At 58.6% G+C, this 25,849-nt stretch overlaps 4 protein-coding genes across 12 annotated transcripts; 3 read left to right on the top strand and 1 right to left on the bottom strand.

The window, feature by feature from the left end:
- HDGF (heparin binding growth factor) lies at window positions 1–9,015 on the top strand. Of its 3 annotated transcripts, none has more exons than XM_021681956.2 (6): window positions 1–42; window positions 5,876–5,952; window positions 6,068–6,206; window positions 6,842–7,027; window positions 7,288–7,511; window positions 7,696–9,015. In XM_021681956.2, the coding sequence occupies exons 1-6, from the start codon at window positions 13–15 to the stop codon at window positions 7,700–7,702; spliced, it is 663 nt and encodes a 220-aa protein (XP_021537631.1). In that variant the 5' UTR covers window positions 1–12; the 3' UTR covers window positions 7,703–9,015. The 3 variants fall into 3 exon arrangements, with proteins under 3 accessions (XP_021537631.1, XP_021537633.1, XP_021537632.1); XM_021681958.1 differs by lacking the exon at window positions 1–42 and adding an exon at window positions 861–873; XM_021681957.1 differs by lacking the exon at window positions 1–42 and adding an exon at window positions 1,003–1,025.
- An 860-nt stretch (window positions 9,016–9,875) lies between these two features.
- On the top strand, window positions 9,876–13,569 carry MRPL24 (mitochondrial ribosomal protein L24). 2 transcript variants are annotated; one of them, XM_021682084.1, is made up of 6 exons: window positions 9,876–10,060; window positions 12,049–12,393; window positions 12,475–12,570; window positions 12,733–12,836; window positions 13,107–13,237; window positions 13,342–13,569. In XM_021682084.1, the coding sequence occupies exons 2-6, from the start codon at window positions 12,211–12,213 to the stop codon at window positions 13,476–13,478; spliced, it is 651 nt and encodes a 216-aa protein (XP_021537759.1). In that variant the 5' UTR covers window positions 9,876–10,060; window positions 12,049–12,210; the 3' UTR covers window positions 13,479–13,569. The 2 variants fall into 2 exon arrangements, with proteins under 2 accessions (XP_021537759.1, XP_021537760.1); XM_021682085.2 differs by lacking the exon at window positions 9,876–10,060 and adding an exon at window positions 10,249–10,299.
- Window positions 13,570–13,868: 299 nt separating this feature from the next.
- On the bottom strand, window positions 13,869–20,515 carry METTL25B (methyltransferase like 25B). Of its 5 annotated transcripts, none has more exons than XM_021682080.2 (8): window positions 20,335–20,515; window positions 17,130–17,254; window positions 16,807–16,999; window positions 16,295–16,357; window positions 15,920–16,063; window positions 15,106–15,587; window positions 14,509–14,693; window positions 13,869–14,131 (listed from the first exon to the last, which is right to left on the bottom strand). In XM_021682080.2, the coding sequence occupies exons 1-8, from the start codon at window positions 20,425–20,427 to the stop codon at window positions 14,010–14,012; spliced, it is 1,407 nt and encodes a 468-aa protein (XP_021537755.1). In that variant the 5' UTR covers window positions 20,428–20,515; the 3' UTR covers window positions 13,869–14,009. The 5 variants fall into 5 exon arrangements, with proteins under 5 accessions (XP_021537755.1, XP_021537754.1, XP_021537757.1 ...); XM_021682079.1 differs by lacking the exon at window positions 20,335–20,515 and adding an exon at window positions 19,910–20,262; XM_021682081.1 differs by lacking the exon at window positions 20,335–20,515 and adding an exon at window positions 19,910–20,262 and having other exon boundaries at window positions 14,067–14,148.
- A 223-nt stretch (window positions 20,516–20,738) lies between these two features.
- On the top strand, window positions 20,739–25,552 carry ISG20L2 (interferon stimulated exonuclease gene 20 like 2). Of its 2 annotated transcripts, XM_021682086.2 has the most exons (3): window positions 20,739–22,039; window positions 23,893–24,093; window positions 24,725–25,552. In XM_021682086.2, the coding sequence occupies exons 1-3, from the start codon at window positions 21,308–21,310 to the stop codon at window positions 24,836–24,838; spliced, it is 1,047 nt and encodes a 348-aa protein (XP_021537761.1). In that variant the 5' UTR covers window positions 20,739–21,307; the 3' UTR covers window positions 24,839–25,552. The 2 variants fall into 2 exon arrangements, with proteins under 2 accessions (XP_021537761.1, XP_021537763.1); XM_021682088.2 differs by lacking the exon at window positions 23,893–24,093.
- The last annotated feature ends 297 nt before the right edge of the window (window positions 25,553–25,849 follow it).

The raw sequence follows: 25,849 nt of genomic DNA, 5'->3' as shown, positions 1-25,849 counted from the left end.
GTGTTCGCCAAGATGAAGGGCTACCCGCACTGGCCGGCCCGGGTGAGCAGCGCGGCCCGCCGCCCCGGCCCCGGGCTGGGTTGCGTAACACCCGGGAGGACGCGGGCGCCCCGCGCGGAGGGGCGCGGGCGGGGGGCGGCCGAGTCCCCGACTCGCTGCGAGCGCCTCCGCGTCCCCCCCGCCGGTTACATAATGGTGGGGGCGGGGGGCCCGGCGAGCGCGGCGTCAGCGCGGGGCCCCCCGAGCGCGGCGGCGTGGGGTGCGCGGCCTGGGCTGGGGCCGTCGGGAACTCCTCCCGGGCGCCCGGGGACCCCCTTAGAGACCCCTGGTGTCGTCCCTAATCGCTGCCCCCGGTCAGACCCTTCTCGGACCGAAAGGTAGCAGGAGGGTCCCAGCCCAGTGAGGAATATGTGGAGGCGGAGTTCGCTTCTGGAAAACTTTGGTTTGGGGCGGCCGTGAGAGATCTGAAGTTGGGAGGGTCGAGGAATGTTTGGGGGCGGCGTGAGACGGGGATCTATCTGGCTCGGAAATTATCCGCCAGAACCCTTCGCTTCGCAGCCCCCCAAGTATATTCCTCCATATGCTGGCAATTCAGAAGGGGGGCTGAGGGTGGCAGGGCCTCGGGAGGCCGGGAAGTGCCGTCCAGGCTGCCTCATCCTGGAGTTGGGGGGAGCCCCAGCTGCTGCTCCCTCCCAGATAGGATCCTCCCGCCACAACGGCCCAGTCTGCCCTGTGGTTGTTAGCCCGCCAATATGAGGGACGCCCCCCCCACCCCCGCCCCCGGCCCCAGCACCTGGCCAGGTGGGAGGGTGGGGCCCAGAAGCCCAACCTCGTGTGTTCATCATGTTTCCCCTAAGGACTGGGTCGGCTCGAGTAAGGAGGGAGGGCGGAGGGAGGTTGCTGGCGGAGGTCGGGGGTGTGACTCGGGGGGGGCGGGTGGCAGGGCAGCGCCTCTGGAACTTACTTCAAAGTTGGTCTGGAGAGGCCTTTGGAATTGGGTGCGGGTCTGACTCTGTCCCCTAGAGGTAGGACTCAGGAGAACCAAATAGGGCAGAGAGCAGAGAGTGGAGGGGGTTTTCCAGGCGAGGGGACCAAGTGCAGAACTGCTTTTAGGTTGCTTAGGTTGCTCTCCACGTGAGTCTGTGTCTTTATCTGCCGCAGACCCTGCTCCGGGCCTGGGAAGTTGCCCCAGGGCCCACTGAGGCCCATTCCTCACTCTGTACCCTCTCCTGAAGAGTGTGCTTGATCCCATATCCCTTGAGCTCCTTGTTCCCTGAAAGTTCTAGATGTCCCGCCTCTGAGGGAATGCAGTACAGAAGTGGGGCTCTCCCAGCTTCTAGGGCCTCCTGAGAGCCTGGGCTGCGCGTGTGGGGGGCAGTTGGAAGCGGGGTGAGGAAGCAGCCACCCAGCCTGGTGTGTGCATGGTGTATGTGGCGTGTGAACACTCGTGTACTTTACCCTGCACCTTTGATCCATCTGGCTTCTTGGCCCGGACGCCAAGGCCCTTTTGGGCAGGGCAAGAACTGAACCCAGGTCTCTACTGCTCCTACCTGCTGGGGGTGGGACAAAGTCCGAAGGCTGGCCCAGGCCCTCAGGGAGGGGGTGCAGCTGGAATGTGGGTTGCAGGGAAGCCTTTCTGGATCAGGGACGAGAGAAGAGGGAGGGGGACACAGGTGGGCCCACACTGGCCCCAGTGAGGTAGAGCTTCATGGTGAGGCAGCACTTGGGACTGGGGAAGCCCTTCTATCTTGTCTTCACCCTGGACGTCCAGGACAGAAGGTGGACAGGGAGGCAGTGTCTTTGCAGTGTCTTTCTTTTGAGGCCTGGACTTTTGAGATAGAGTTAGGCTTGGGGAGGGGAGGTCAGATTGGATCGCAAGGAGGCACCACCCTTTGCCTGTGCTCCGGCTTTTATGACATCTGGGGGATGGTACACCCGAGGCTCTAAGCTACCCCTTGCGTGCCAAAAGAACAGACAGATCCGAGCGTCCCATGGGGAATGCTGGGATGCTGCCTTAGCCCCTGGGGTGGCAGAGTCTGAAGGCGCCTGGCCCCTCCTGAGAGGGAGGAGGCTTGGGGGTTCTCATGGACGGCCCCACCTAATCTACTAGACAGAACCCTGAGCCATGGTGAAGGCCCCTGCTTCTGGGGAGGATGGCTGACTGGGTGAGGCTGGAACAGCTCAGTGCCTGGAGAGGCCCAGCCAGAGGGGCCACGTGGTCGGCAAGACCTGCCTGGAGTGTAGGGTGACTCCATCTTAACCTTCTCCTTTTCCTCTTCTTCCTGCTTGACTTCTTGGGGGATCTCCAAGCACTTAACAGTTAAGCTCCAAGACTCAGGGATTTTTCCCTCCCAGGTTCCTTCCTCGTCTCTCTGCTTCCTGTTTCACAATCCCAGAAAACCTGAGCAGCCAGAGGGCCTCACCCAGCTTTCTTCCCCCTCCCCCCCTCCCCCCACGGCCAGGCACCACCTTCTCTTTTCTGCATCTTGGGCTTGCCACACTTTCCCGGCCCCAACTGTCTCCTGCCCCAGATTTTCCGGTTCCTGGGTCAGGTCGGGCCTGGCCCTGGGTGTGGTGGTCAGAACCCTGGCTGGCACTCCGAGTGGCCTTAGCCTTCCCTGCTGCCTTCCTCCGTGTGGGCCGACGGCCCTGGGCTCGGCTTTGGCCTGAGGCTGGTGTTCAGTCGGTATTCAGTCCTCTCCCGTGTTCCTCACCTGGGAGCTTCAGTTCCCTCGTCAGACCTTGGGGTGGCCGTGGGCTCAGGGAGGACGGCGATTCACGTGCTCGGCTCTGTGTGATGGGGCCAGGCAAATGCAGCGGGCCGGGCAGGAGTGGAGGGGCCCCGGCCTGGGAGAACTGCCCTTCTGGCTTTGTGGAGTGGCTGAGAATCAGCAGAGCCCCCTCCCCTGTTGGCCAGTGGTTGGGGGGGGCGTGCGGTGGGGGTCCCTAGCCCTCCTCTGGCCCCACCCTGACCCGCTTAGCTTTGACTCACTTGTTCTGAGTCACAGCCTGCATATAAAGGCACCGCCTGGGAGACCTGTGTCTGTATTGGGGATACAGGCCTCCCCTGAGACCTCATGTCCTCTGTGTGGGGGAAGAACCGCCCTCGCTTCAAAACGCAGAGAGGACATTTCCTTTGTAGCTTGAAGGAAGGGCTTTTTCCCCTTTTGAGGTGAGGGCCTGGGACTTGCATTAAGTGAAAGGAGCACTCCTCTCCTGGCCCCCCCCCCCAGGTACCTCCAGTCAAGGGGAGGGGGGGCGGGTGACCCTTCTGGGGTAGATGCCCATCTGCCCGGGCCCCTGGCATCCCTCTTTCCTCCAGACCCACCCTGTATTTGGCGAGAAGTCAGCAGGGCGGGTATATCTGGTGTCTTTCTATTTTTAATTCCCATCCATTCTTTTGTTTCTCCTCCGCCCCTGAGGCTGGGCAGCTGGTGGCCTCCTGGGTCCCCTGTCACACCGTTCAGCTGCCTCTGAGTTTGCTGTCCATGGTTTCCCATGGCCTGTGGTTGGGAGCAGCCCTGCTGGAGCTGTGCACCTTGAGAGAACTTCCCGGCCCCTCCTTTCTGACCCTTCACTCACCCCCACCCCCTTCCTGAGCCTCAGTTTCTTCCTTTCAGCCCATGAGCCTGTTAACGCCCTGGCTCAGGTGTGGGCGCCAGGAATGCAGAGCTCAGGGTTCCCTGCTGTGCTCCAGCCCTGCCTCTTGTTTCTGGGGCTGAGATCCACGGAGAAGAGGCCTAGGCCTTTTGCTATTGTACCCAGCCTGTCTCCTGGGACCTTTAAGCCCTGGAGGCTCGCATTTTGCTTTTTGCTTGCCCCCCTCTGAGAGGAGGGTGGGGAGCTAGCTGGTCACAAGACCCAGGTGTCCGGGCCGAGGACTGACTCCTCCTCCGCCTGCACCCCAGGTCTGGCTTCCTGAGAAAGGCCTGGGCCCTCCAGCCCTGGCTGTGGTTTCTAGCACAGCCTGGGACCCAGGTGCCAGACGCCAGGCTCAGGGGGTGGGGTGTGTTTAGTGTCCCCTCCTCCCCAATCCAGAGAGAGGGCCTGGGGGGAGGGGTGGTCACATTCCTGGTTGCTGAGTGGCCCCGGGGGCGGGGTGGGTTGTCATGGCGATGGGGATCCTGTTTGTGGGGGGGAACTGCGTGCCTTTCCACCCCCTGCTCTCACACCCCAACCTCCTGGTCATGGGGAGGGCCCAGTTGGTGTTGGGCCTTCCTGGGGGGAGGGGCCGGACCTCTGTCCCAGAGGCCACAGGGCAAGGGGGGAGGGGCTCAGGAACCTGAAGACTCCGTGCCTGGAGCAAGATGCCCCTCAGATTCTTGCCCAGGGCTCCACCCCCTCTCCTGGGTGGGTCTCAGCGGGCTTGCAACCACCCAGCCTCTCCGTCTCCCCAGGTCCCCAGGTCCCCAGGTCCCCAGGTCAGGCGCTGTGTCCCAGTCTCTGTGTTAACCAGTGCCTTGGCCCGGCTGTCTCTGTCCTATCTGCGCCTGGGGCCCCAGGCAACATGGCCACCTGGCCTGTGTCCGGCGGGAAGCCCGGCTGCTGGGGCTGCTGCAAGTGTTGCTGGGAGTTGTAGTCCTCCCCGCCCCCCCAGCTCAGCTGGGCCTGGGCTGCCAGGGCCTGGGCTGCCAGGACCTGGTCTGGGGAGGCTGCTGGGGCCACTGCCTGCCCATTTCCCTGACCGCACACCTCTGCACCTTCCCCACCACAGCACCCTCGTCCCCCAGAACATGGGGGGGCAGGGGGTCAAGTCAGGAAACCAACTCAGACCCTCACTAACTTCCCGTGTCATTTGGGGGCCCTGTTTCCTCATCTGTAAAACGAGAGTGTCTGACTACATCCACAGGCTTTCAGAGTGCTCCCCAGAGGCCTTTGGCGTTGCCTCGGAGAGGGGTGTCCGATAGGCAGCCCCTTGGCCTTCCCCCTCCACCAGAGCAGTCTGCCTTTACCTGTCTTAGCTTCCTTCAGCAGATCTTTCTCGTGAGCCTGCTGTGTGCTAGGCCCCGAGCAGGGGCGAGGGGGTTGGTACAGACAGGCCTGCTGTCAGATCTCGGGCAGGCGTAAGCCAGAGTCCACACAGGCAGCGTTCAGATGCTCACATGGGTGACTAACTGGTGCTCTGAAGGAGAGGGGCTGAGCCTTCTGTGGGGGGCCGGCTGGGCTGGGGTGGGAAGGCTCACCGGGACCGAATGAGTGTGGGAGACCAGAGGCCAATGTGGCTGGAGCAGGGAGGGGAAGGGCAGCATATGGCTGAGGAGGAGAGCTAGGACCCGTGGGCTGGACTGCTGGCCAGGTCATGGCCATTTAATCCTTCCCCACCCCACAACTTAAGTACCATGACACTCTCCGTTTTACAGATGGGGTAACTGAGGTCAAGGACGGTTGAGTAAGTTGCCCCAGGTCATCCAAGTATGTTGGTGGCCGTGTGGGGATTCAGACCTTGATGCTCTGGAGCAGGTGATCGGGTGGACCCTCTAGTGAGCGGAACCTGGAAGGTTTTGAGCAGAGGGAGAAGTGCTCAAGGCAGCACTTGGAAGGCCCCCCCTGGCTGCCGTGGGGGTGGTAGCTTGTAGGTGGGCTGTAGTCCAGCGAGCCCGAGGGGAGAGGTGACCCTGGTTGGGCTGGGGTAATGGGCCCGCAGAACAAGTGCCGTCCCGCCTGTCGTGGAGAGGGGCCGACTCCGGGTTTCTGCTGGGCTTAATGTCTGACTTTGAACAAAGTTCTGCTGCTAAAAAGGGTTTAAACACCACCTGGGGGATCTCCCCGGTCCTTCTCAGTCTGGTTTTACACGAATGTGTCTTGGAGGCCGGCGTCGGCCCCAGATTCGTGAGCTCAGGACTCCACTTACTCGCTTCCCTCATCTTGCTCCCAGATTGACGAGATGCCTGAGGCCGCCGTGAAATCCACAGCCAACAAGTACCAAGTCTTTTTTTTCGGGACCCATGAGACGTGAGTGAGGGGCTGTAGGTGGGGCAGGCCAGAGGCCATGCTGGTGCCCCTTCCCCTGGGGCTTCGAAGCTCAGGCAGCGAGGGCTCCAGAGCACAGTCTCCCATCTCTCCCCAGGGCATTCCTGGGCCCCAAAGACCTCTTCCCGTACGAGGAGTCCAAGGAGAAGTTCGGCAAGCCCAACAAGAGGAAAGGCTTCAGTGAGGGGCTGTGGGAGATCGAGAACAACCCCACCGTCAAGGCCTCGGGCTACCAGGTGAGCAGCTGTCCACCCCAGAGACCCCCCTGGGAAGCAGGTGTGGCCACTGTCTCCGGGGCCCACAGGGCAGGGGATGCTTAGCCTTCAGGAACGGGCCTGAGAGACCAGGGTTTTCAGGGCGCAAGCTCCTGGGGTGGGGGTGGGGGGCCCTGCAGGAGGGGCTGGGGTCGCGGGGGGTGGTGTGTGGTGTGGGGGGCAAGGACAGGACGGAGGCGGTAAGTGGGGACAGCCCTTTATGGGGCCTAGTGTGAGTGTAGGACTTGGCCTTAACTCTTTCCACAAAGGCTTCCAGGAGGAGGTGCTCGTGAGCCGGGCAGGATGAGGCGGGAGGGTGGGGGGCGGGGGTCGGCGGGGAAAGGGTCCCAGCTCCCTTTGGGAGAAGTTGACCCGAGGTTTTGCCTCCTGCTCCAGCCCTCCCCCCTCCTGCACAGAGCCCTGCCTGCCCGGCCAGTGGGTTTAGCCCGGGGCTAATCCGACAGAGGTGGGTCTCAAATCACTCGTGAGACTGGGCACCTGGGGGGTGGGCGGGGGCGAGGTGGGCGAAGGAAGGAGTGAGTGGCCGCGGGTGGGTCTGGGGAGGGGCCCGGCAGGCCGCTCTGGTGCCACTCAGCCTCTGCCGTCTCTGCGCGCAGTCCACCCCGAAGAAGAGCTCAGTGGATGAGCCCGAGCCCGAGCCAGAAGCCACAGAGGGGGATGGCGACAGGAAGGGGAGTGCCGAGGGTAGCAGTGACGAGGAAGGGAAGCTGGTCATCGACGAGCCAGCCAAGGAGAAGAATGAGAAGGGGGCACTGAAGAGGAGAGCGGGGGATGTGCTGGAGGTAACTGAGCGCCACCTGGGGCCTGGGGCGGGGTGGGGGCAGCTGCTACTTTTCAGGGACATCTTGATGTGGGGGAGACCAGCTCCTAGTCTGGGGTCCCTAGGGACCCTTCAGCTGGCAGAGGGCCGGAGAAGTGGACTGTGGGTGTGCCCAGGAAGGAGCTTCTCTGAAAGCGGGGGGGGGGGGGGCAGGTACTGCTAGGTGGCTGGTGTCCTCCCTCTCCAACCTCAGTTGGCCTTGTCTCTGCCAATCCTACTTAGGACTCCCCTAAACGTCCCAAGGAGGCAGAAGACCCCGAAGGGGAGGAGAAGGAAGTAGTCCCCTTGGAGGGTGAGAGGCCCCTCCCCGTGGAGGTGGAGAAGAACAGCACCCCCTCTGAGCCCAGCTCTGGCCGGGGGCCTCCTCAGGAGGAAGAAGAGGAGGAGGAGGAGGAAGAGGCTACCAAGGAAGATGCTGAGGCCCCAGGCATCAGAGATCATGAGAGGTGAGGGAGCCCCCTGCCCTGAGGCAGCTGGGCTGGGGGGCCCAGCCACCTGTGGAGAGGAGGAGGAGGAGGTGGGCCTGCAGCAGAGGCAGGGTGGGCTCTCCCAGGAGACTGGCCCTGGCTGGGGTGTGGCCAGCGCAAGGCCACACCGATAACCCTTCTCCCCTCCAACCCTCCCCCGCAGCCTGTAGCCACCAATGTTTCAAGAGGAGCCCCTGCCCCGTTCCTGCTGCTGTCTGGGTGCTACTGGGGAAACTGGCCATGGCCTGCAAACTGGGAACCCCTCCCCCTCTCCCCCCTGCTGTCCTCTTCCATTTATTCTCCCCACTCCAAGCCCAGCCCCTGGAGATTGACCTGGATGGGGCAGGCCACCTGGCCCTCACCTCCATGTTCCCAACACCCCTGTGATCTGAGTCAGGGCTCTGTCTTCTGCTTCATGGGCTGAGATGAGAACATTGTGTCCCTCCCTGCCTGGAGCTGTTTCTGAGGGTATCTGTTGGGGCCTGGACTGGCTGTTTCCACCTCCTGACACCTCCTCCGCACCCCTGTCCCCACCCCCGTCCGTCCGCCCAGCATTCTGGACCTCTGGGTTAGCTGGGATCAGAGGTAGGAGTGGAAAGGATGGAGAATAAACAGCAGGGTCGGCTTCTGGGCCTAAGAGGGGCAATCTTCAAATTGGGGAGGGGGGTGGGCAGGAGGATGGCATCTTCTTGCACTCCTGTCCCTTCCTCCCATACCTATTATCCCAGCTGCCTAGATTCAGGGAAAGTGGGACAACTTGTGGGGGAGGGGCTCCCTTCCATGAATCCTTGATGATTAACAACACCCTTCTTTTGCTGATCCCAGGAGTTCTGGGAGTTGTAGTTGATCATCAAAAGACTGGGGCCTCCTGAGATTGGAAGGGTGGGCTTCACCCAGCTAGGGTGGAAGTGTTGAGTATCTGTCCCCCCTTGATCTCTGCTCTGGGGAGACCCCCAGCTGCCCTTTCCCCTCTCCCCACGTGCTCAAGGCCAGCCTACAGTCATATATGTCACCCAGACATTAAGGAAAAGACACATTTTTTAGGAAATGTTTTTAATAAAAGAAAACTACAAAAAAAAAATTTTAAAGACCCTATCCCTTTGTGTGCCCCCCTCTTCCTCACTCCTTCCCCACTGTGGCCCCCATTTCTGAGGTGCACTGGGAGGCTCCCCTTCTATTTGGGGTTTGATGACTTTTCTTTTTGTAGCTGGGGCTTTGGTGTTCCTTCTCGTGTCATTTCCCATTCACATCCCCCACCTGGTCTCCTCAGTGTCGTCACCAGACCCGAAACCCACTGAGAGGACAGGGAAAGAAGTGCCCTCGCCCAGCCTCTCGTGCGGTCTCTCTGCCTCTCTCCAGTCTCCTGTGTCCCCCTCGCCCCTCTCCTTTGGGCTCTGATGAAAAATTGCTGACTGTAGCTTTGGTTGTTTAGCTATGAAAACAGTAGACAATTTCAGTTCTAGGAGAATAAAACCCGTTGATTACTAGATTGGGTCTTGACTGCTTCTTGGCGGGGGCGGGGGTTGGTGGTGAACTGAAGGGGTGGGATGGGGAACCGAGCGCAGTGGTCCCTTCTCGGATGGAGATGGGTGGTGCCAGCCTCTCTGCCCCGGCAAAGTCGGCACGAACTGCACCCCTCAGTCCACTCCTGCCAGCCGCTGGGGACCACAGCTCACCCCACGGTCACCCGGGAGGCCTTGGAGCGGGGGCTTGCTCGAGAAGGGGGGGAGCGACGCTGCTGCCACGGGTCAGAGCTAGGGGTGCCCGCCACCGGTAAGTGGTGGGGAAGGGCCGGGAGGCTGGCAGCGTGGGGTCCTCCCACGACCCCGAGTTGCGTGGAGGGGCCGGAGCAGGTCATCTCCCGTGCCTCCCCTCCCAGAGCTGACATTTTGTGACAAGCTCATCGACTTGCCTTGGAAGGGCCCACGTTTCACCCCTTCCTGCAGAAGCCCTAGGGCAGTTTCTTAATCTGCCCTGGCCCCCTACCGCAGACTGCGGCGCGCGGGGAAAGGACCCGCCGCAGCCCAGCCTGGAAACGGAGGCCCTCTGCTCAGAAGAGGAAGCTGCAATCCCCTAGAAAATGGAGCCCTCCTCTCTGCAAACTACAATTCCCAGCGGCCCCCACAGCGCGCGTGAGGGAACGTGCCGTGCGCTGAAGCTTATCCCGCCCCGCCTTCAACTCCCAACGTGCCTCTCGGTGTTCTTACGCTTCCTGATTTCCTACCCGACCAAATTTCCTGTTTCCAGCTCGCTTCGTAGCGGCGGACTACAACTCCCAGCTTGCAGAGCGAGGTTGGTTTGAGCGTTCGCTCTGCATTTGGACTACATTTCCCAGAAAGCCGAGGGCCCGGGGGGAGGGAGGACGGCGCGCTCAGGGCGCAGGTGCGGGCGGCGCGGCTACGCGGCGGGAAGCGGAGGTGAGCGTGCGGTACCCAGGTGGTGGTGACCTCGCTGGGCTCGCCCGGGACCCGGGGCCGGGAAGGGCCTTCGTTTGCCCCGGCCGTGGCTCAGTCGGCTGCTTGGAGCGGGTGGGTGTTGAAGACTGCTGGAGCCCGCCGTGCAAGCCCCCCGAGGACAGCCCCTCCAGGGTGTGCAGGAGAGGAGGCCAGGGTCCAGGGGGCTGGCTTCTGGGGTCTCCTCCCGGAGCTGCAAACCGAGAGTGGCTGAGGCCAGGACCTCTCGCAGCGATCCGGCGGGTTTCCTCGTCTGCGGAACCGACCCTGTGGTCCTTGCACCTGTCAGCTTCCTTCCCAGGGCGGCGGCGGCGGTGAGGTTCCCCGCATTCGGTCTGTCACGGAGCTGTGCTCCCAAGCGTGTGTTGGATCTGCATGCGAACATTGAGGCCGAGGTTAATTGAGGAGAGCGTTAGGCGTTGTCTTTTTCATATTGAGAAGTATATGACCGACGGTTCAGATAAACCAGTTCCGATTTGTTTTTTCCCCCCCCAATGCGCATAGTTGGAAAAGATGGAAAGGAACCGCGACCCCAAACAGTTCCCTCGCCCCAAACAAGTCCTGGGGCTCTTTCCTTCGCATAAATATTTAAGTCTGTGCCGGAATATATATATTTTTAATTTGCCTAAACGACATGATACCATTCACATTACTCTGTACTTTGCTTTGTTAAAGCATTGAAAGTAAAACTGTGAAGTCTTAAGGATGATGAAACAAGCTCACACGTTCAGTTGCCCTGGGTCACAGAGTAAGGTGGTGAGCATGGAGGGGCACCCAGTTCTCTGACCCCGGCAGCTCTTTGTGCCATGAGAGTGCACTTGATTTTTAATCTTTTTTAAAAGATTTTATTTTCAAGAAATAAATATTTTATTTATTAGAGAGAGAGTGCACAAGCAGGGGGAATGGTAGGGAGAGGGAGAAGCAAGTTTCCTGCTGAGCAGGGAGCCCGATGCTCCATCCTGGGACCCTGGGACCATGACCTGAGCCGAAGGCAGACGCTTCACCCACTGAGCCACACAGGCGCCCCAAGATTGCACTTTATTTGTATTTTGAAGTTAGACTCAGTTCTTAGCTATAAAATAAGATTAACGATCCCTGCTCCATCCTTTCCCCCTCCCCCCTTTTAAAAAAGATTTATGTTTTTATTAGAGCAAGAATGGGCACCAAGGGAGAAAGAGAGAAAATCCCTCCCCGCTGAGTGTGAAGTCAAATGCAGGGCTCAGTCTTCTAGCCCTGAGACCATGACCTGAACCGAAATCAAGAGTCAGACGCTTAACTGACTAACTGCCACCCAGGTGCCCCCTCCATCCCTTTCCTTTAGTGCATGATGCAAGAAAGCCTTGTGGCGCCTGGCAGGTAGCAAGTGCTTGATAAGTTGAAGCGCATACTATTTTTGCCTCCGTTCTCTCATCATCAGCCCACTGACTTAGTCCATCATCCAAAATTGGGAGGCTTCCAGTACATACTTAGTTGGGAAATCCAGGACTCCGTAATCCTAGAGTCTGGCTCTGGGGCCTTTTCCTCTAGAAAAGCAGCTGTCTTAGGGAGGAGAAGTGTTTATTTCCTGAATGAGTTTAGGAATTGGAAGTGCTGTAGGGACATTTTAATCCCATTTTTTTTTTCTGTGTTTCGCCTTATAACTGCCTGCCCTTTGGCCTTGTGCCGCGGGTTTGTTCCCTTTACCTGTGTTTCCTATGCTGCTGTTTGTGCGAGTATCTAATAACTGTTACTGAATATCTACTGTGTGCCAAGCCCTGCTTGAATCTGCTGGACTCAGGGGTGAACTAGATGGCATGGTCCCTGGCCTCGGGGAACTTTTTGCACTTTGAAGTCAGATACATGTGGGTTTGAATGTCGGTTCTCACATAGTAGCTTTATGACCATGGGCAAGTCACTGAACCTCAGTAAGTCCTTCCTCATCTTAAAGTGGAGATAACATCTTGCAGGGATTCAGTGAGATGCATTTAGCAATGGCCTGAGTATAAAAAAATATTCCTTCTTTGCCCACTTGTTTCTGTGTACTCTGTTTTTGTTTTTTCATCTTTTTTCTTTTGTAACAATAGGCTCCACACCCCGTGCGGGGCTTGAACTCAGGACCCTGAGATTAAGAGTCACATGCTCTCCCGACTGAGCCGGCCGGGAGCCCCTCTATCCATCTACTTCAGAGCTGACTAGGAAGGGTTCTGGATCTTCCCTGGCCAGGGGATTTCTTCCGGCCTCCAGCCATGCGTCTCTCTGCCCTGCTGGCCTTGGCTTCCAAGGTCACTCTGCCCCGAGACTACCGCTATGGGATGAGCCGCCCAGGCTCTCTTGCAGACAGGAGGAAGAACCCTCCAGGGACCAGGCGGCGCCGGGTGGCTGTGGAACCCATCTCTGACGAAGAATGGCATCTGTTCTGTGGGGACACGGTGAGAGCCTCGGGTGGGACGGAGTGGCGGGGGGGCTCCCAGGCAAGGATCCCCCCCTCCCTGACCCACGTCTTCCCGCAGGTGGAGATCCTCGAAGGCAAGGATGCTGGGAAGCAAGGCAAAGTGGTTCAAGTCATCCGGCAGCGCAACTGGGTGGTCCTGGAGGGACTGAATACAGTGAGTGGAGAGAGATGGGGCTTCTCAGGAAGCTGTCCCGTCACTCTGCACGGAGAGCAGCCCTGGGAGGGAGGAGGCGAGCCGCAGGGGGCAGGGGCAGTGACGCAGCTGACGGCTCTGCTGTCCCCTGGGGCTGAATGCGACCACCTCTCTTTTGGACAGCACTACCGCTCTGTTGGCAGGACCGGGGAGGACCGGGGAACCATGATCCCTAGCGAAGCGCCCTTGCTCCACAACCAGGTCAAACTTGTGGACCCCGTGGACAGGCAAGCACACGGGGCCCCGGGCAGAGGGTTTCCCAGCCTGCACATCTACACGGGTGTTGAGCACATTTATACCGAAGGAACGGGGGGCTGCAGGCCCTGGAAGTTGAGAGGGGCCATCCGTCTGATGGACATGAGCCCCTCTAGGTCACCTCAGGACAGACAGAACAGCGACAGGACGGTGACTTTCATGTTTTCAGCCACTGATTTTTTGGACAGAACGCAGCAGGAGGCCCTGGTTCCCATGCTGGGTTTCTCTCTTCCATCCACTAGGAAGCCCACTGAGGTGGAATGGAGATTCACGGAGGCAGGAGAGCGGGTACGTGTCTCCTCAAGATCAGGAAGAATTATCCCCAAACCTGATTTTCCCAGAGCTGATGGCATCGTCCCTGAAACATGGACCGGTGAGGCAGGCTGAGGGGCAGGAAGGTGGGCTGGGGGTGGTAGGAGCGGGAGGGAGGGGTGTTAGGAAGCCCTCCCGCCTGTCTTCTTTCCTCTGGTTCAACAGATGGTCCCAAAGACACCTCGGTGGAAGATGCTCTAGAAAGAACCTATGTGCCCCGTTTAAAGACACTGGAGGAGGAGGTGATGGAGGCCATGGGGATCCAGGAGACTCGGAGACACAAGAAGGTCTACTGGTATTGAACCTGGGGGAGCAGCCTCTCCCCTCCTTGTCTTCACCTTGAAGGCCAGGGCTACCTCTTCTCCAGACCCCAATAAAGAGTCACGAGTCTTTCCCTGCATGCAGCTGTTGTCTTCCGGTAGACGGGCACGCCTGACCCCGGCGCACCGTTTCTGGGATTGAAGGAAGGGGCACCTGCCCGCACGTACTGACAGAGCCTGGATGGCAGTTCGCCAGCCTCCCCCGGGGCAGGGCCTGCAGGTGCTGGGAGACAGACCCGTGAGTAATGGGGTGTTCCCCGCTGGGGGGGGTGGTAGGGGTGGGGGTGTGAGGCCCAGCTGTGGCACCTGGGCAGCGTCTTAGCAGGGGAGGCTGCGCATCCGTCCTTCTCTACACTGGTAATGGCAGGGAAATGGAGATTTCACTTATTTAATAAATTAAAAATAAATTTTACATCATATCACATTAACACATGGAGGGAGAAATCAGGGTTCCAGGGATAGGGACTGGTGGTTCTCTGGGTAAGTTCGGTGCCTGGGTGGTCTTGGGGTTTGTCAGCTGTGTTCAGTCTCCAGAAGAGAGAAGGCTTCACCCAGGGGCCTCTTTGTAGCCACCAGAACCAGGTTTCTGGGAGAGAGCTCAGGACTAAAGATGGGCAAGAGTTCAGCATGGAAGCCTAGGAGAAAGGCAGGGCTACTCAAAAAGAAACAGAGACACTCTCAGCCACTCCCTGCCTGGTCTGTGGGCACGGCCCTGTTCCCCATGGGGGAGGCCTCAGGGTGTCTAAGGAGACCCAGTTCTCCACCAGGAATGGGGTGCCCACTGTAGGTTCTTGATGCCCGGGGTTCTGGCTTAAAATGCAGCCCAGGGATGGGAGTCTGATTCAGTAGGAATCTGCACTGACCTGGCTCCCGCCCCACAGCTGACTGGCTGGATAATCACCACAGGGAGGAACCCAGGCTGCCTGGCAGCTGTGGGGGCTGGGGGCCTGGAGGAGGAGCCTCAGAACTCCAGCCCCACCCACCCAGGGTCCCGCAGGTAGGCCACCCTCACCCTGCTCCTGAAGGTGCAGCAGCCGGTCCAGCAGAATCAGCGTCTCCACTAGGGGAGCGAGAAGCAGGGCCAGGCTGAAGAAGGCCACCACTCGGTTCTCCTGGGCCTGGTGGGCCCGAAGGGCAGCCAGATTCAGCGGCAGCTGGGGGTCCAGCCCCACCCGCTGGAGCCCCCGCTGCACGTATCTGCGGGGTCAGCCAAAGACAGCACTCAGGTTGGTTTCAGGCACCCACACCGCCCACTCAGAACCATCCATTGCTAATTCCATTGCAACTTTGCTTCATGTGCTACCCTAGGATGCTTTTTCAACATTTTTCTGGCTGTGAGCTGTCTGTCCAATCGCAAATTAACTGCAAAATTTATTTTCAGCCAGATCTGTCCAATTATTTTGCTATATTTTCAGCATTTAAAAAACTTGATAGTGCCCAGATAGAATGACATCTCCCTTCTGAAGAAATTTTGAGAAGCTGCCCCGAGACTTCAACATCAACCTCCTGGGCACATTTAGAACTTCGCTAGGATAAGCCAACAAGTGAGGCTGAGGGGGAAATCAGGCGGTGAAGCCCCCTCTCCACCCCCCGCCTCCCCCAGCCTCACTCTTCAATCTTGAGCTCGTGGACCCTGGGGATCCCCTGCACGCCGGGCCGCCGAAGCTCGGGCCGGGCCCCCCGGATGACGGTCTCCAGCGCTGCGCGGTAGCAGTGGGTGCGGAGGCCAGGGCCCGCTTTCTGCAGCCGTTTGGCATACTCCTCCAGGGCGTGGCAGGCTCCCTCCCGAAGCCGGTAGGGCAGCTCGCAGCCTGGCAGCCCGGCCACCCACTGACTCAGCGGGTAGCCGCCGGGGTCACTCAGCTTCATGTAGCAGCAGCCCACTGAGGCCAGCGCCACCACCTCGGGGCAGGAGAAGTGCCTCAGCAGGGCGACGCTCAGGTCCCCGCACGCATGGAGCCCAGTCAGCAGCAAGCGGGCCCCGCTCTGGGGCAGGGTCTCCAGCGGAAGCAGCAGCTCCTGGCATAGGGCCGTGGGCTCTACCCACCTAACCACGTGGTGTGGCGAGTGGCGAGGGCCCGCGTGGACCGCCTGTGGAGGCAGGACGGAACAAGGGCAAGTGGGAAGTCTGTCACCTCAGGTCACAGGACAGGACGTGCGTGTCCTCTGCCTTCCTTCCCAAGGAGGGGGAGAAGCTGGGGACCAGGACAGCTGGGCCTTGAATCAGGAGACGGGCTGAGCCCTGGGGCCCTCATGGGGAGTGCCTTTAGGATGTGAGGAGGCTCTGGTGAAAGGGGGCCCTCGGGCAAGGGGCAGCAGGATTAGAGACGACACCATCTCAATCCCAGAAACTAAAGAGTGGGTCCAGCCTCGGTGCCCCATTCCAGCCAACTGGACCCCGCCCGCAGGGAAAACCGGCCTACCTGTGGGTGCCTCTTCTCCTCTTTCTCCAGAGCCTGCAGGAGCTCCTGGTCCAAGCGCTGGGCTCTCTCCACCAGTCTCTGATCCCCTTCAATGCTCTTCACCATCAGCCCCAGCCCCAGGGACATGAATCGGGAGAGATGGCCCTGGAGTCAGGAGAGGGAGGACAGAGACAGCCCTGTTCAGTGCGCCCTCTACTGTCAGCCTCCCACCATCAGGAAGTGGCACAGGCCCCCAGATGGCTTATCTGCCAACTTCCACCACTCCTCAGCACCTGCTTCCCGGGGCCTGTGGGCTCGTAACCTGCCTCCAGCTTTCTATCCCCACAATTCAAAAAAAGGAACCCCAAACCCCAGAATATCAGGGGTCTGACTCACCTGGCCTGAACCTATATCCACAACCTGGGTGCAGCCTGTGAGGTCACTCAGCTTCTTCACCAACTACAAGAGAAGGGACAAAGCTCTCCTGGCTACTGGCTGTTGGCTCCCAGAGCAAACACCCACAGTGAGGGTGGAGGAGCTGCAGGTGGTGGAGGAGGATGGCGAGGGGGGACCACGGGGGAGACAGGACATACGGAAACCAAGAGGGAGGGTGCTGACCCCAGGCTCAGGCTCCTCTCCTCGCCCCTCTCAGCACGAACAAGGAGAGGAGCCCCCACCGTGAAGCCCAGAGCAGATGGTGGAGGTGGAAAACGGGAAGAAGACAGTGATTCGGACACAGCCACCAACCAACCCGTCAAAAGGACGAACATACACACAAAAAGCCACAGCATCGAGATACGATTATCATATGCCTGGCGAGGCTGGTCCTGCAGGTGACAGAAGGTGCTCACATCCTGGTAACCCACAGCGCCTGCTCCCAGACACCACCCGAACGCCAGCCATCTCACCTCTCCCAGCCTCCGGATCTCGTGCTGCTTCTTGGGCCTGACGTGTTTCCGGAACGGAGCTGTCAGGCGGGAGCTCTGGCTGGGGTTCTCCAGGAACTCGGAGGAGGTTTGAAACCCAGGTGTCCGGGTAAAGGCCAGGGCACAGGCTGTGGACTTCAGGGCCAGCAGAGAGAGTGGCCACACCGACCTGTACCTGTGACAGGCCAGCCCGGGACCCCAGTGAATAGCTCCATTGCATCCTGACCGCACCAGTTTGCAACCCAGGAAGCCCGAGGGAGACTCTGAGCCTGAGTCCCCCAGCCCGGGGCCCCTCTTGCCCATACCTGACCACTTCCCCTTCCCTGGGCATCCCCAGCAGCTGTGTGGCCAGCTGTGGCGGGTTCAGTCCGTCCAGCGCTTCCTGCCATGAGCCAGGGAGTGTGCCCCACAGGTCGTCTGTGAAGAATTCCTGCAGGAGCAGGGGAGAAGCAGTCTGGCCACTGCCCTCCCCACTCCTCCCTGCCCATCCCAGCCACCGCTCTCTGAAGCTGGGCTCCAGCCGCCACCCTCGGGGCCCAGGCGGCATTCTGGACACGCCTCTCCTTGCAGCATTTCCCCTGCCCGCTGCTCTGCGTGTTCTCTCCATGCAACGGCGCCTTCGCCTGGGCGTGCCCAAAAGCGCAGTGACTGGCCTGTCGTATCAGCACGTTGCCACTTAACACCCTACCATTATGTGCACCGGACACTTTACGTGCCAGACACTGTATGTGACAGAATGCGTTTTTATTCGTGCGTTTGTTAATCACCCACTCTGGAGCTCTGGCCACGCACCGAGCTCTAGTCTAGGCGCAGAGGATACAACGAAGCAGATAGACAAGATTCTTGTTCTCACAAAGTTTACATAAAAAAGATAATTTCAGGTAACATCAAATGCCACATAGACACTAAAACCCTGACGAAACAGTAACACGGAGTTTGAGAGAGTGCTACTTCGAGGGCGCAACAGGGAAGACTTGTCTGAGGGGCTGGCTCTTGAGCTGAGACGTGAACGACAAACACACAACAGCAGATAAGAAAGGCCAGGCGGTACTTGCCGGAGGGGGGCAGCTGTGGCGATGCAGGGGTCAGAGTACAAACTGCCAGTTATAAAATAAATAGATCGGGCGCCTGGGTGGCTCAGTCGGTTAAGCGACTGCCTTCGGCTCAGGTCGTGATCCTGGAGTCCTGGGATCGAGTCCCGCATCGGGCTCCCTGCTCAGTGGGGAGTCTGCTTCTCCCTCTGACCCTCCCCCATCTCATGCTCTTTCTCTCTCAAATAAATAAATAAAATCTTAAAAATAAATAAATAAAATAAAATAAATAGATCACAGAGATGTACAGCAGAGTGACTATAGCTAACAATACTGTATTGAAAGTTGCCAAGCATAGATCTTAAAAGTTTTCATCCAAAAAAGGGGAGAGGGGCACCTGGTGGCTCAGTCGGTTAAGTGTCTGCCTTCGGCTCAGGTCATGATCCCAGGGTCCTGGGATCAAACCCTGCATGGGGCTCCCTGCTCAGCGGAGAGCCTGCTTCTCCCTTTCACTCTCCCTCTGTGCTCCCTCCCCACCAATAAATAAATAAAGTCTTAAAAAATTTCAGGTAATAGCAAACACTTATAAAATACTTTAATATGCCAGGCGCTGTCCAAAACATTTTCCACGTATTAATGCATTTAATCTTCAAACAACCCTATAAGTACTAGCTTACCTCCCATTTTACAGATAAGGAGATTGACACCCAGCAATTCAGTAACTTGTCCAAGTCAAAAAGCTAGTAAGTAGCAAAGCTGGGATCTGAAACCAACTCCACTCTAGTTCTTGCTCCTAACCACTCTGTTCTACTGCCTTCCCGTGGAGGAAGACATTCCAGGCACACTAGTAAGTGCAAAGGCCCAGGTGCCCGCCATGTTTGTAGAACAGAAATCAGGTCAGTATAGGTTTGGAGAGGGAATGTGGGAGAACCAAAGTGATGGCCTTCACGAGGCAGCAGGGGACGGATCGTGCAGCGCTTTCTAGGTAACGGTAAGGACTTAAGATTTCATCAAAGCACCCAGGAAGCAAGGCAGTGTCTTGATCAGATTCTTTTTTTTTTTTTTTTAAAGATTTTGTTTGTAAGAGACAGGATGAACACAAGCAGAGGGAGCGGCAGGCAGAGGCAGAAGTAGGCTCCCCACTGAGCGAGGAACCCGATGTGGGACTCAATCCCAGGACCCTGGGATCACGACCTCAGCCGCTTAACCAACTGAGCCACCAAGGCGTCCCTTACCTTTTTTTTTTTTTAAGTAAACTCTACACCCAACGTGAGGCTCAAACTTACTACTCTACCACCGATCCAGCCAGGCGCCCCTCATCAGATTTACGTTTTAAAGAAATCAATCAGGCTGCTTTATGAAGAAATGGTTATGGAGAAGTAAACACACAGATCAGTTAGGAAGTGGTCCAGGAGCGAGAGGATGGTGGCTTCGCCCTGGGGGGTAGCAATGAGATGGAAACAAACGGGTGAATTTGGTATCTACTCTGCAGGTAGAGCTGAGCGAAGGGCTGGAGTGTACATCAATGAAGGCGGGAGCTGAATCAAGGATGCTTCTGGGTGTGGGGGCTGAACAAGTCAGCGGACATTGGTGCCATTCATACACCATCTTATTCCCCACCGTGAGCCTCCAGACAGGGGTTACTATTACAGCTGAGAAACCCGGGCTAGGAGGAGTTTCTTTACACGCCTAAGGCTGACCCCGTAAGGGAGGCAGTAAGTCAGTCTGACTTCAAAGCTCTAACAGCCCATTACACTGTTGAACCGGGGATTTAGCCAAAGCTTGGGTGAATTCTGGAACACCTTGCGTGTTCCTCGGAGAGCTCAACGTAGCCGCGGCACGGCTCAATCGTCCACGCATTTTACTTCGGACGTGGGCAGGTGAGAGAAACCACCCGGAGCTTAGGAATATTAAAACGTATGTCAACCGACAAGCAGAGGGGCGGGGGGATGGCCCCTTTCTTGCACAGACGCATCGAGGAGCGGGCAGAAGCCACCTCTCCGGATTCTGCGCCTGCCGCGCGCACCCAGCCCACCGCACCCCCGTGGCCTCACGATGATGTAGGCGTCCAGGATGGAGCGGTAGCGCGCCAGCACACGGGTGAGGTTCACAGCCAGCTGCTTCCTCTGCTCCAGAGAGAGGCCGCGCGCGGAGACGCCCGGCATCCCGGGCGGCAGCGGCGGCGGCGGCAACGAGAGCGCGCTGCGCCGGGAGAGAGCCCCCTGGGCTCCCGCACCCCGACGCCCCTTCCCCGGCCGGCTGGGGCGGAAGAAGGGACGCTCCCCCTGACGTCACAGGTCGCGACGCGGCGCGGCGTGGCCGCACACGTGGGGCGGGGCGCCGCGCAGTACGTCACAGAGGCGTGCCCCGGCGCCGAGGCCCGCCCCTCCCCGCGCAGTTCCCTCCTCCCCCGGAAGTGAGGCCGGTCCCGCGTGCGGCGTTTCTCGCGGGGAGCGGCCTCCCCACCTTCGAGTTGTACCTCCACGGGGCTAGAGGGGCCGGGGAGCGCATCCCGCCCCCGCCGCCCCCCACGCCGCCGCCGCCGCCGCCGCCGCTGCCGCTGCTCACGCATTCGGAGTCCCTGGCGTCGCTCCCGGAGGCGGGGGCGCTGCGGGCTCGCGCACGCCGGCCCCCGGCGCGGTCCAATCCGCGCGCCTGCCGGCCCGGGCCTCGCCGGCGCGCGCCGACTTCCGCATCCGGCTCCGGGCGCTTCCGTTCTTAGCGGGGCCCGCTGGGAGGTAGGTGTGGGCGCGAGGGCGCTCTCCGTGGCGGGGACCCCCCTCTCACCTCGGCGTACTCGCCGAGGTAGGCGGCCCCCAGCCTCGGTTCCTCGGCGGGTATGTGTTGTCAGAGGGCCTGTCTCGGGAGCAGGGCTGGGGTGAGATGCTTGCGGAGGGTCCCCCCGGCCTGGAGCCGAGGGAGCCGCGCGGGGGGTGCCAGGGTAATCCAGAAGCCCTGGGGGCCGGCCCCGCCACTGCCGGCGAGCACACTTAGACCTCCCCGCCCCGGGCGGATGATGGAGCTCCCCTCTTCTGGCTTTCCAGGCTCAGAGTTCGAGCTGGTTGGCCCTACAGCCCACTCAGTTTCCGAATGAGACTGAGCTCGGGAGAGGGCAGGTGACCCTTGTCAAGACCGTACAGCTGATGAATTGTGGGGTCGCGCCGGAATCCAGGCTTCCTGGCTCAGACAGTGCTCCTAACATCATTTCGCATTACAGATTCATTCCCACTCTGGGCGGTCGCTCTGATGTCTTTCCAACCTTAAGCCTCATGAAGATGGGTCTTATTGTTTACCAGGCCTGCGGGTTCGGTTATCAGGATCACTTTCTTCCCCAGGGTGTACTCCAGATCTCCAGATGTCGGCCTGTGGGGTTCAACAGAGGATGAGTCCTCTGTCTTTCTGTCATCAGTAAGCCACTCTTCCCACCTGCTCTCCTGCCATCCACTGTCCTCATGTCTACCTTACTCCTCAATCTGGATTTTGGTGAACCTGCCCCCAAAAAAGCATTTGAGGGGAATGCCAAGCACCGCAAATTTGTCAGGAAGCGGCGGCTCTTGGAACGGAGAGGCTTTCTGAATAAGAAGAACCAACCCCCGAGCAAGGCGCCTAAGCTGCACTCAGAACCTCCAAAGAAAGGGGAGACTTCTAGCGTGGATGGCACTTGGAAGGTCTCTCCCCTTCCAAAAAAGAAGACCGTTGCCTCCAGCAATGGACCAGAGCAGTCCCTGGACAAGAAGGCTGCAGTGCCGTGGCTGACCCCTGCCCCTGCACGGAAGGCCGGGTCTGCAGTGGCTAAGGTGGATTTGCTGGGGGAGTTCCAGAGTGCCCTTCCAAAGATTAGGAGCCACCCAACTCGCCCCCACAAGAAGGGCCCCCAGAAGAACCCTACTCAGAAGAATGCCCCACAGAGCTTCTCCCAGTCTCATTCAGACAATAAATGTTCCGGAGTATCCCTGAAGATGCCAAGGAAGATGGTGGCCATTGACTGTGAGATGGTGGGCACAGGACCCAAGGGGCACGTCAGTTCCCTGGCCCGATGTAGCATTGTCAACTACCACGGAGACGTGCTTTATGATGAGTATGTCCTTCCCCCCTGCCACATCGTGGACTACCGGACCAGATGGAGTGGCATCCGGAAGCAGCACATGGTGAATGCTACCCCTTTCAAGATCGCCCGGAGCCAGGTGAGAGGCATGGGGTGCGCTGGAGGCAGCGAGGTGCAGATCATTTCTCAGCAAGCAAGGTCACCCTAGGAAGGCACCGAGGGATCCTGGAGGAGGAAGGGAGGGGGGTGGACTGCCAGATGAAGGGAGCTTCCTGCTGAGGTAGGGCGTGGTGAGAGTCCAGGAAGTTAGTTAGCTGCTGTGATGAACTGGGTTAGCTGAGACCTACCTGAGCTCCCAAAACAAATTCTCGTCTGGGGAACTGGGAATCCACACAGAGAAATAACAGCCACTGAGGGGCAGAGCAGCAGGCATGAATGGCGAGGGAAAGGGCTCAATTTGGGAACGCCTTATGGCTGGAGTTTGGGGTTGAGCCCAGAGAGGTGGAGAGGGTTCCCAAGCAAGTGTGGCAAGCTTGGGACATGGTGCTGGCAGGAGCAGGGTGATGTGTATACCTGGGACAGATGGCCTGAAGTGGAGGGGATAAAAGACACGGGGCTGGCGTGTCAGGGTTCTCACCTCGCTCACTGAGCACACCTCCTCATGGTGGCCCCGTGCTGGACGCTGGTCCCTGGGAGCACCACAGAGGGATAGGGAAAGGGGGATGAACCTGGGAGGCGCAGGGAGGAGGTGGAGAGGGAGCCAGCTGGTCTTGGGAGGCCTCCAGAGGGCGCCCGTGGTCCGCGTCTGTCACTTCAACTCCACATTCTCTGTTTTCTCTGGACACGCTCTGTTCCACGAATTGTGTTTGTGCCCTGACAGTTGGAGGTGAAGGGGCTGGATTTTAGAAAACTTGAGAGAAAGGGCTGCAGATTCTGTGCCCCGGGGAACCGCTGAGCAGGGCTTGGGAGAGGCAGAAGGTGGGATGGGTCTGAGATCTCGAATCCGCTCAGCTCCAAGGAGAGCTGTGTGTTGACTGAACGTGCAGTGAAGGTGTTGGTGGACGGTAAGTGGCAGTTGCGGTCAGGAGCACGCAGGTACCTAGTTGATTGGACTCCCATTGGGTTTTCATTATAAAGCGCTTTCCCGGTGCCCCCGCTTGGGTGTGAGACTAGGGGGCTGTTCAGATGGGTCTGGCCCCTTCTGGGGGCTCCTGTTGGCTATGCACCGATCATAGGACTGTTGCTCTTGTTCACAACCTCTTTGGAGCCCATTTGGGGAACGGCCTTCAGAGCTCATGGCATATTCTCTGGTTGTTCTCTCGCTTTAAGATCCTGAAATGGTGAGAGGTTACTTGGTCTCAAGACCAGTATGAATAAGGTTTCTGAACAGCTGGTGAGTAGAGCAGTGGGGCTGACTTTCTTGGCTTCTTGACTGCTTCTCTCTGCAGCCTGAGTCTACAAGTGATTCTTAAGCTTTTGTAGCTTGTAGGCCCTTTCAGAATCTGATGGAAACCATAGACCCCTCCCCCCAAAAAACCCATATATGTTAACTGTTTGTGTACGACGTGGGGCTTCTCTTACCTCTCTGGAGCCCATCTTTGACTACATTCGTCCAAGCCTTGTGTCTAAGGCCAGCATGTGGGAATGGCTGGAGAAGTTCACGTAGCAAGCCAGAACTGAACTGGATAGTTTAGCGAACATTTCACACGTGACTGTGATTTGGGACTGAGGCAAATTGATCTGTCATTGGGGTGGAAATTAACGAGAAGATAAGGAACCACTGGTTAAGTCCAAATTGGGTTACAGCCACTTTCACCTTGGGGAGTGGAGATGGCCCTCAGATGGAAGAAACCTTGTGGGAGAGGATGAGGTAGGTGAGCACATGGTGAAGAGAGTCTAGAAGGACCAGTGGCCACGGTGGGCTTCTGGGACGCAGGGGCTCCGCCTGCACCACCGGCCGCCTCACCACCGCGTCCCCTGCTCCCGTTCCAGATCTTGAAGATCCTCACAGGGAAGATAGTGGTGGGCCATGCCATCCACAACGACTTCAAAGCCCTGCAGTACTTCCACCCCAAGTCCCTCACCCGCGACACCTCCCATATACCCCCTCTCAACCGGAAGGCCGACTGCCCAGAGAATGCTACCATGTCCCTGAAGACTCTCACCAAGAAACTTCTGAACCGGGACATCCAGGTAGTGTCTCCCCAGATGCTGCCAGGCCCCCAGCTCAGACCCGGGGTGGGGGGGTCCTTGCTGCCTCGCTGCAGACTCTAGCCCCAGAATTGCTCTGGACGGAGATGCAGGCGGCGCTCTGATGGGAAGAGCCTTAGACAAAGAGCCCAGTAGTTTCTCCATTTGTAGTAGGGTAATGGTTCCTGTTCTCTGCCTCACAGAGCATCCCAGGGGCTGCTTGGGAGAGGGAACAGTCTTCAAGTGCATGCAGAACCCGAGCTGGGAAAAGGAGAAAGCACATCGTGGTGCCCTGAGAGTCTGCAGAGTGGGCCCCTGGGCCTCTTGCGACACGTTTGCACCAGGAGGAGGGCGGCCTGCCTGGCAGGAGGGCGGGCGCACGTTATGTCGAGAGTGGTTGTACAAGTGGGGAAGGTGCCAGACTCGAGGCCTGTCAGTGATCTGGAACGTTGTGTTGCAGAGCGCAGAACAGACCGGGGCGGACAGGAACCCAGGAGTAGACCCCCCCCCCCCCAGAGTTGTAGCTTTGCAGGCAGTAACTCAGCAGCGTGTTGGGGGGCTGGCGGGGAGCCAGTCGGGAAGGAAAGAAATGGTCTCTTGTGGCTTCATGCTCTTCTCTTCCTCCTGCGTTCAGGTCGGGAAAAGTGGACACTCCTCCGTGGAAGATGCTCAGGCCACCATGGAGCTGTACAAGTTGGTTGAAGTCGAGTGGGAACAGCAGCTGGCCCAGAACCCCCCAAAAGACTAGCGGCAGCGGGGGCGCAGGGGACGCAGGAGAGCCGGCCGTGGACCGTGAGGGAGATGGAGGCTCCGCCCCAGGCTCAATAGTCATTGAAGTTTCACCTCAGGTGTTGTGTCGTGTGTCTCGTTAAGTGTTCCGAGGAAGGAGGAAGTCTCCGCGTCAGAAGCAGCCCTACACTGTTTACCTCTTACACGGTGCTAAGCACAGGTCCCAGGGTGCGGGGCTCCCACGGGCCTTCGGACCTTCACGGGGCACCCTGGGCAGTGTAGTTTCCCAAGCGGCATTATCCCCGGGAGGCCACAGGTCCTATTGTATGCCTTTTGTTCTCAAGTAATTAGCAGCATCCTCTTTCGCTCTCCAAAGTACCCTGGTTGGATGACAGCATATCCCAGACTCAGCTTTTGGCTCAGAGTCTCCACCTAGTTTGTGGTGGCCTGTCACCCATCCTTCCCACCTTGACCTCCAGAGGATCCATCCTGGGGGAGGTTCAGTTCCCCTTCGGGTTACAAGGCAGTAGAGGTAAGAGCGTGACTTGGAAATCAACTTTTCTGGTTTAGGAAAGCAGTCTCTCTCGTAAAGTAATAGAGAATTTATTTAATTTAGATCCCCCTTGGTAGGTTAAAAAAGAATTTTAAGCATTTTCATGGTTTTTAGTGTTTTACTTTGTTAAACCAAATCTCTAAAGACTCAAATTATTCCTTCGATAAATGTTTGTAACGGAAGAACTTTTAATTGTGCGCTCCTGTTGTTGTTGTTTGAACTTTACGTTAAAAAGCTTTGTCATGAGGAGGGGCTCCTGGCTGGCTCAAGGAGAGCATGCAACTCTTGATCTCGGGAGTTGTGAGTTCAAGCCCCACGCTGGATATAGAGCTTACTTGGGGAAAAAAAAAATCTTGTCACGAGGTCTTATGGGGCTGTGATTGTGTGAGGGGTTCCCGGATCTCTGTGGACCCCCGTTGCTAGAAGTCATCGAGAAGCACTGACCAAGCCTTTGCGTGCAGCCCACGCGCTCTGCTG

Source organism: Neomonachus schauinslandi, chromosome 6, assembly GCF_002201575.2.
Source record: "Neomonachus schauinslandi chromosome 6, ASM220157v2, whole genome shotgun sequence".
Taxonomy (NCBI): Eukaryota; Metazoa; Chordata; class Mammalia; order Carnivora; family Phocidae; genus Neomonachus; species Neomonachus schauinslandi.
Note: the sequence above shows the minus strand (reverse complement) of the source record. Positions and strands in the feature narration are given on the sequence as shown.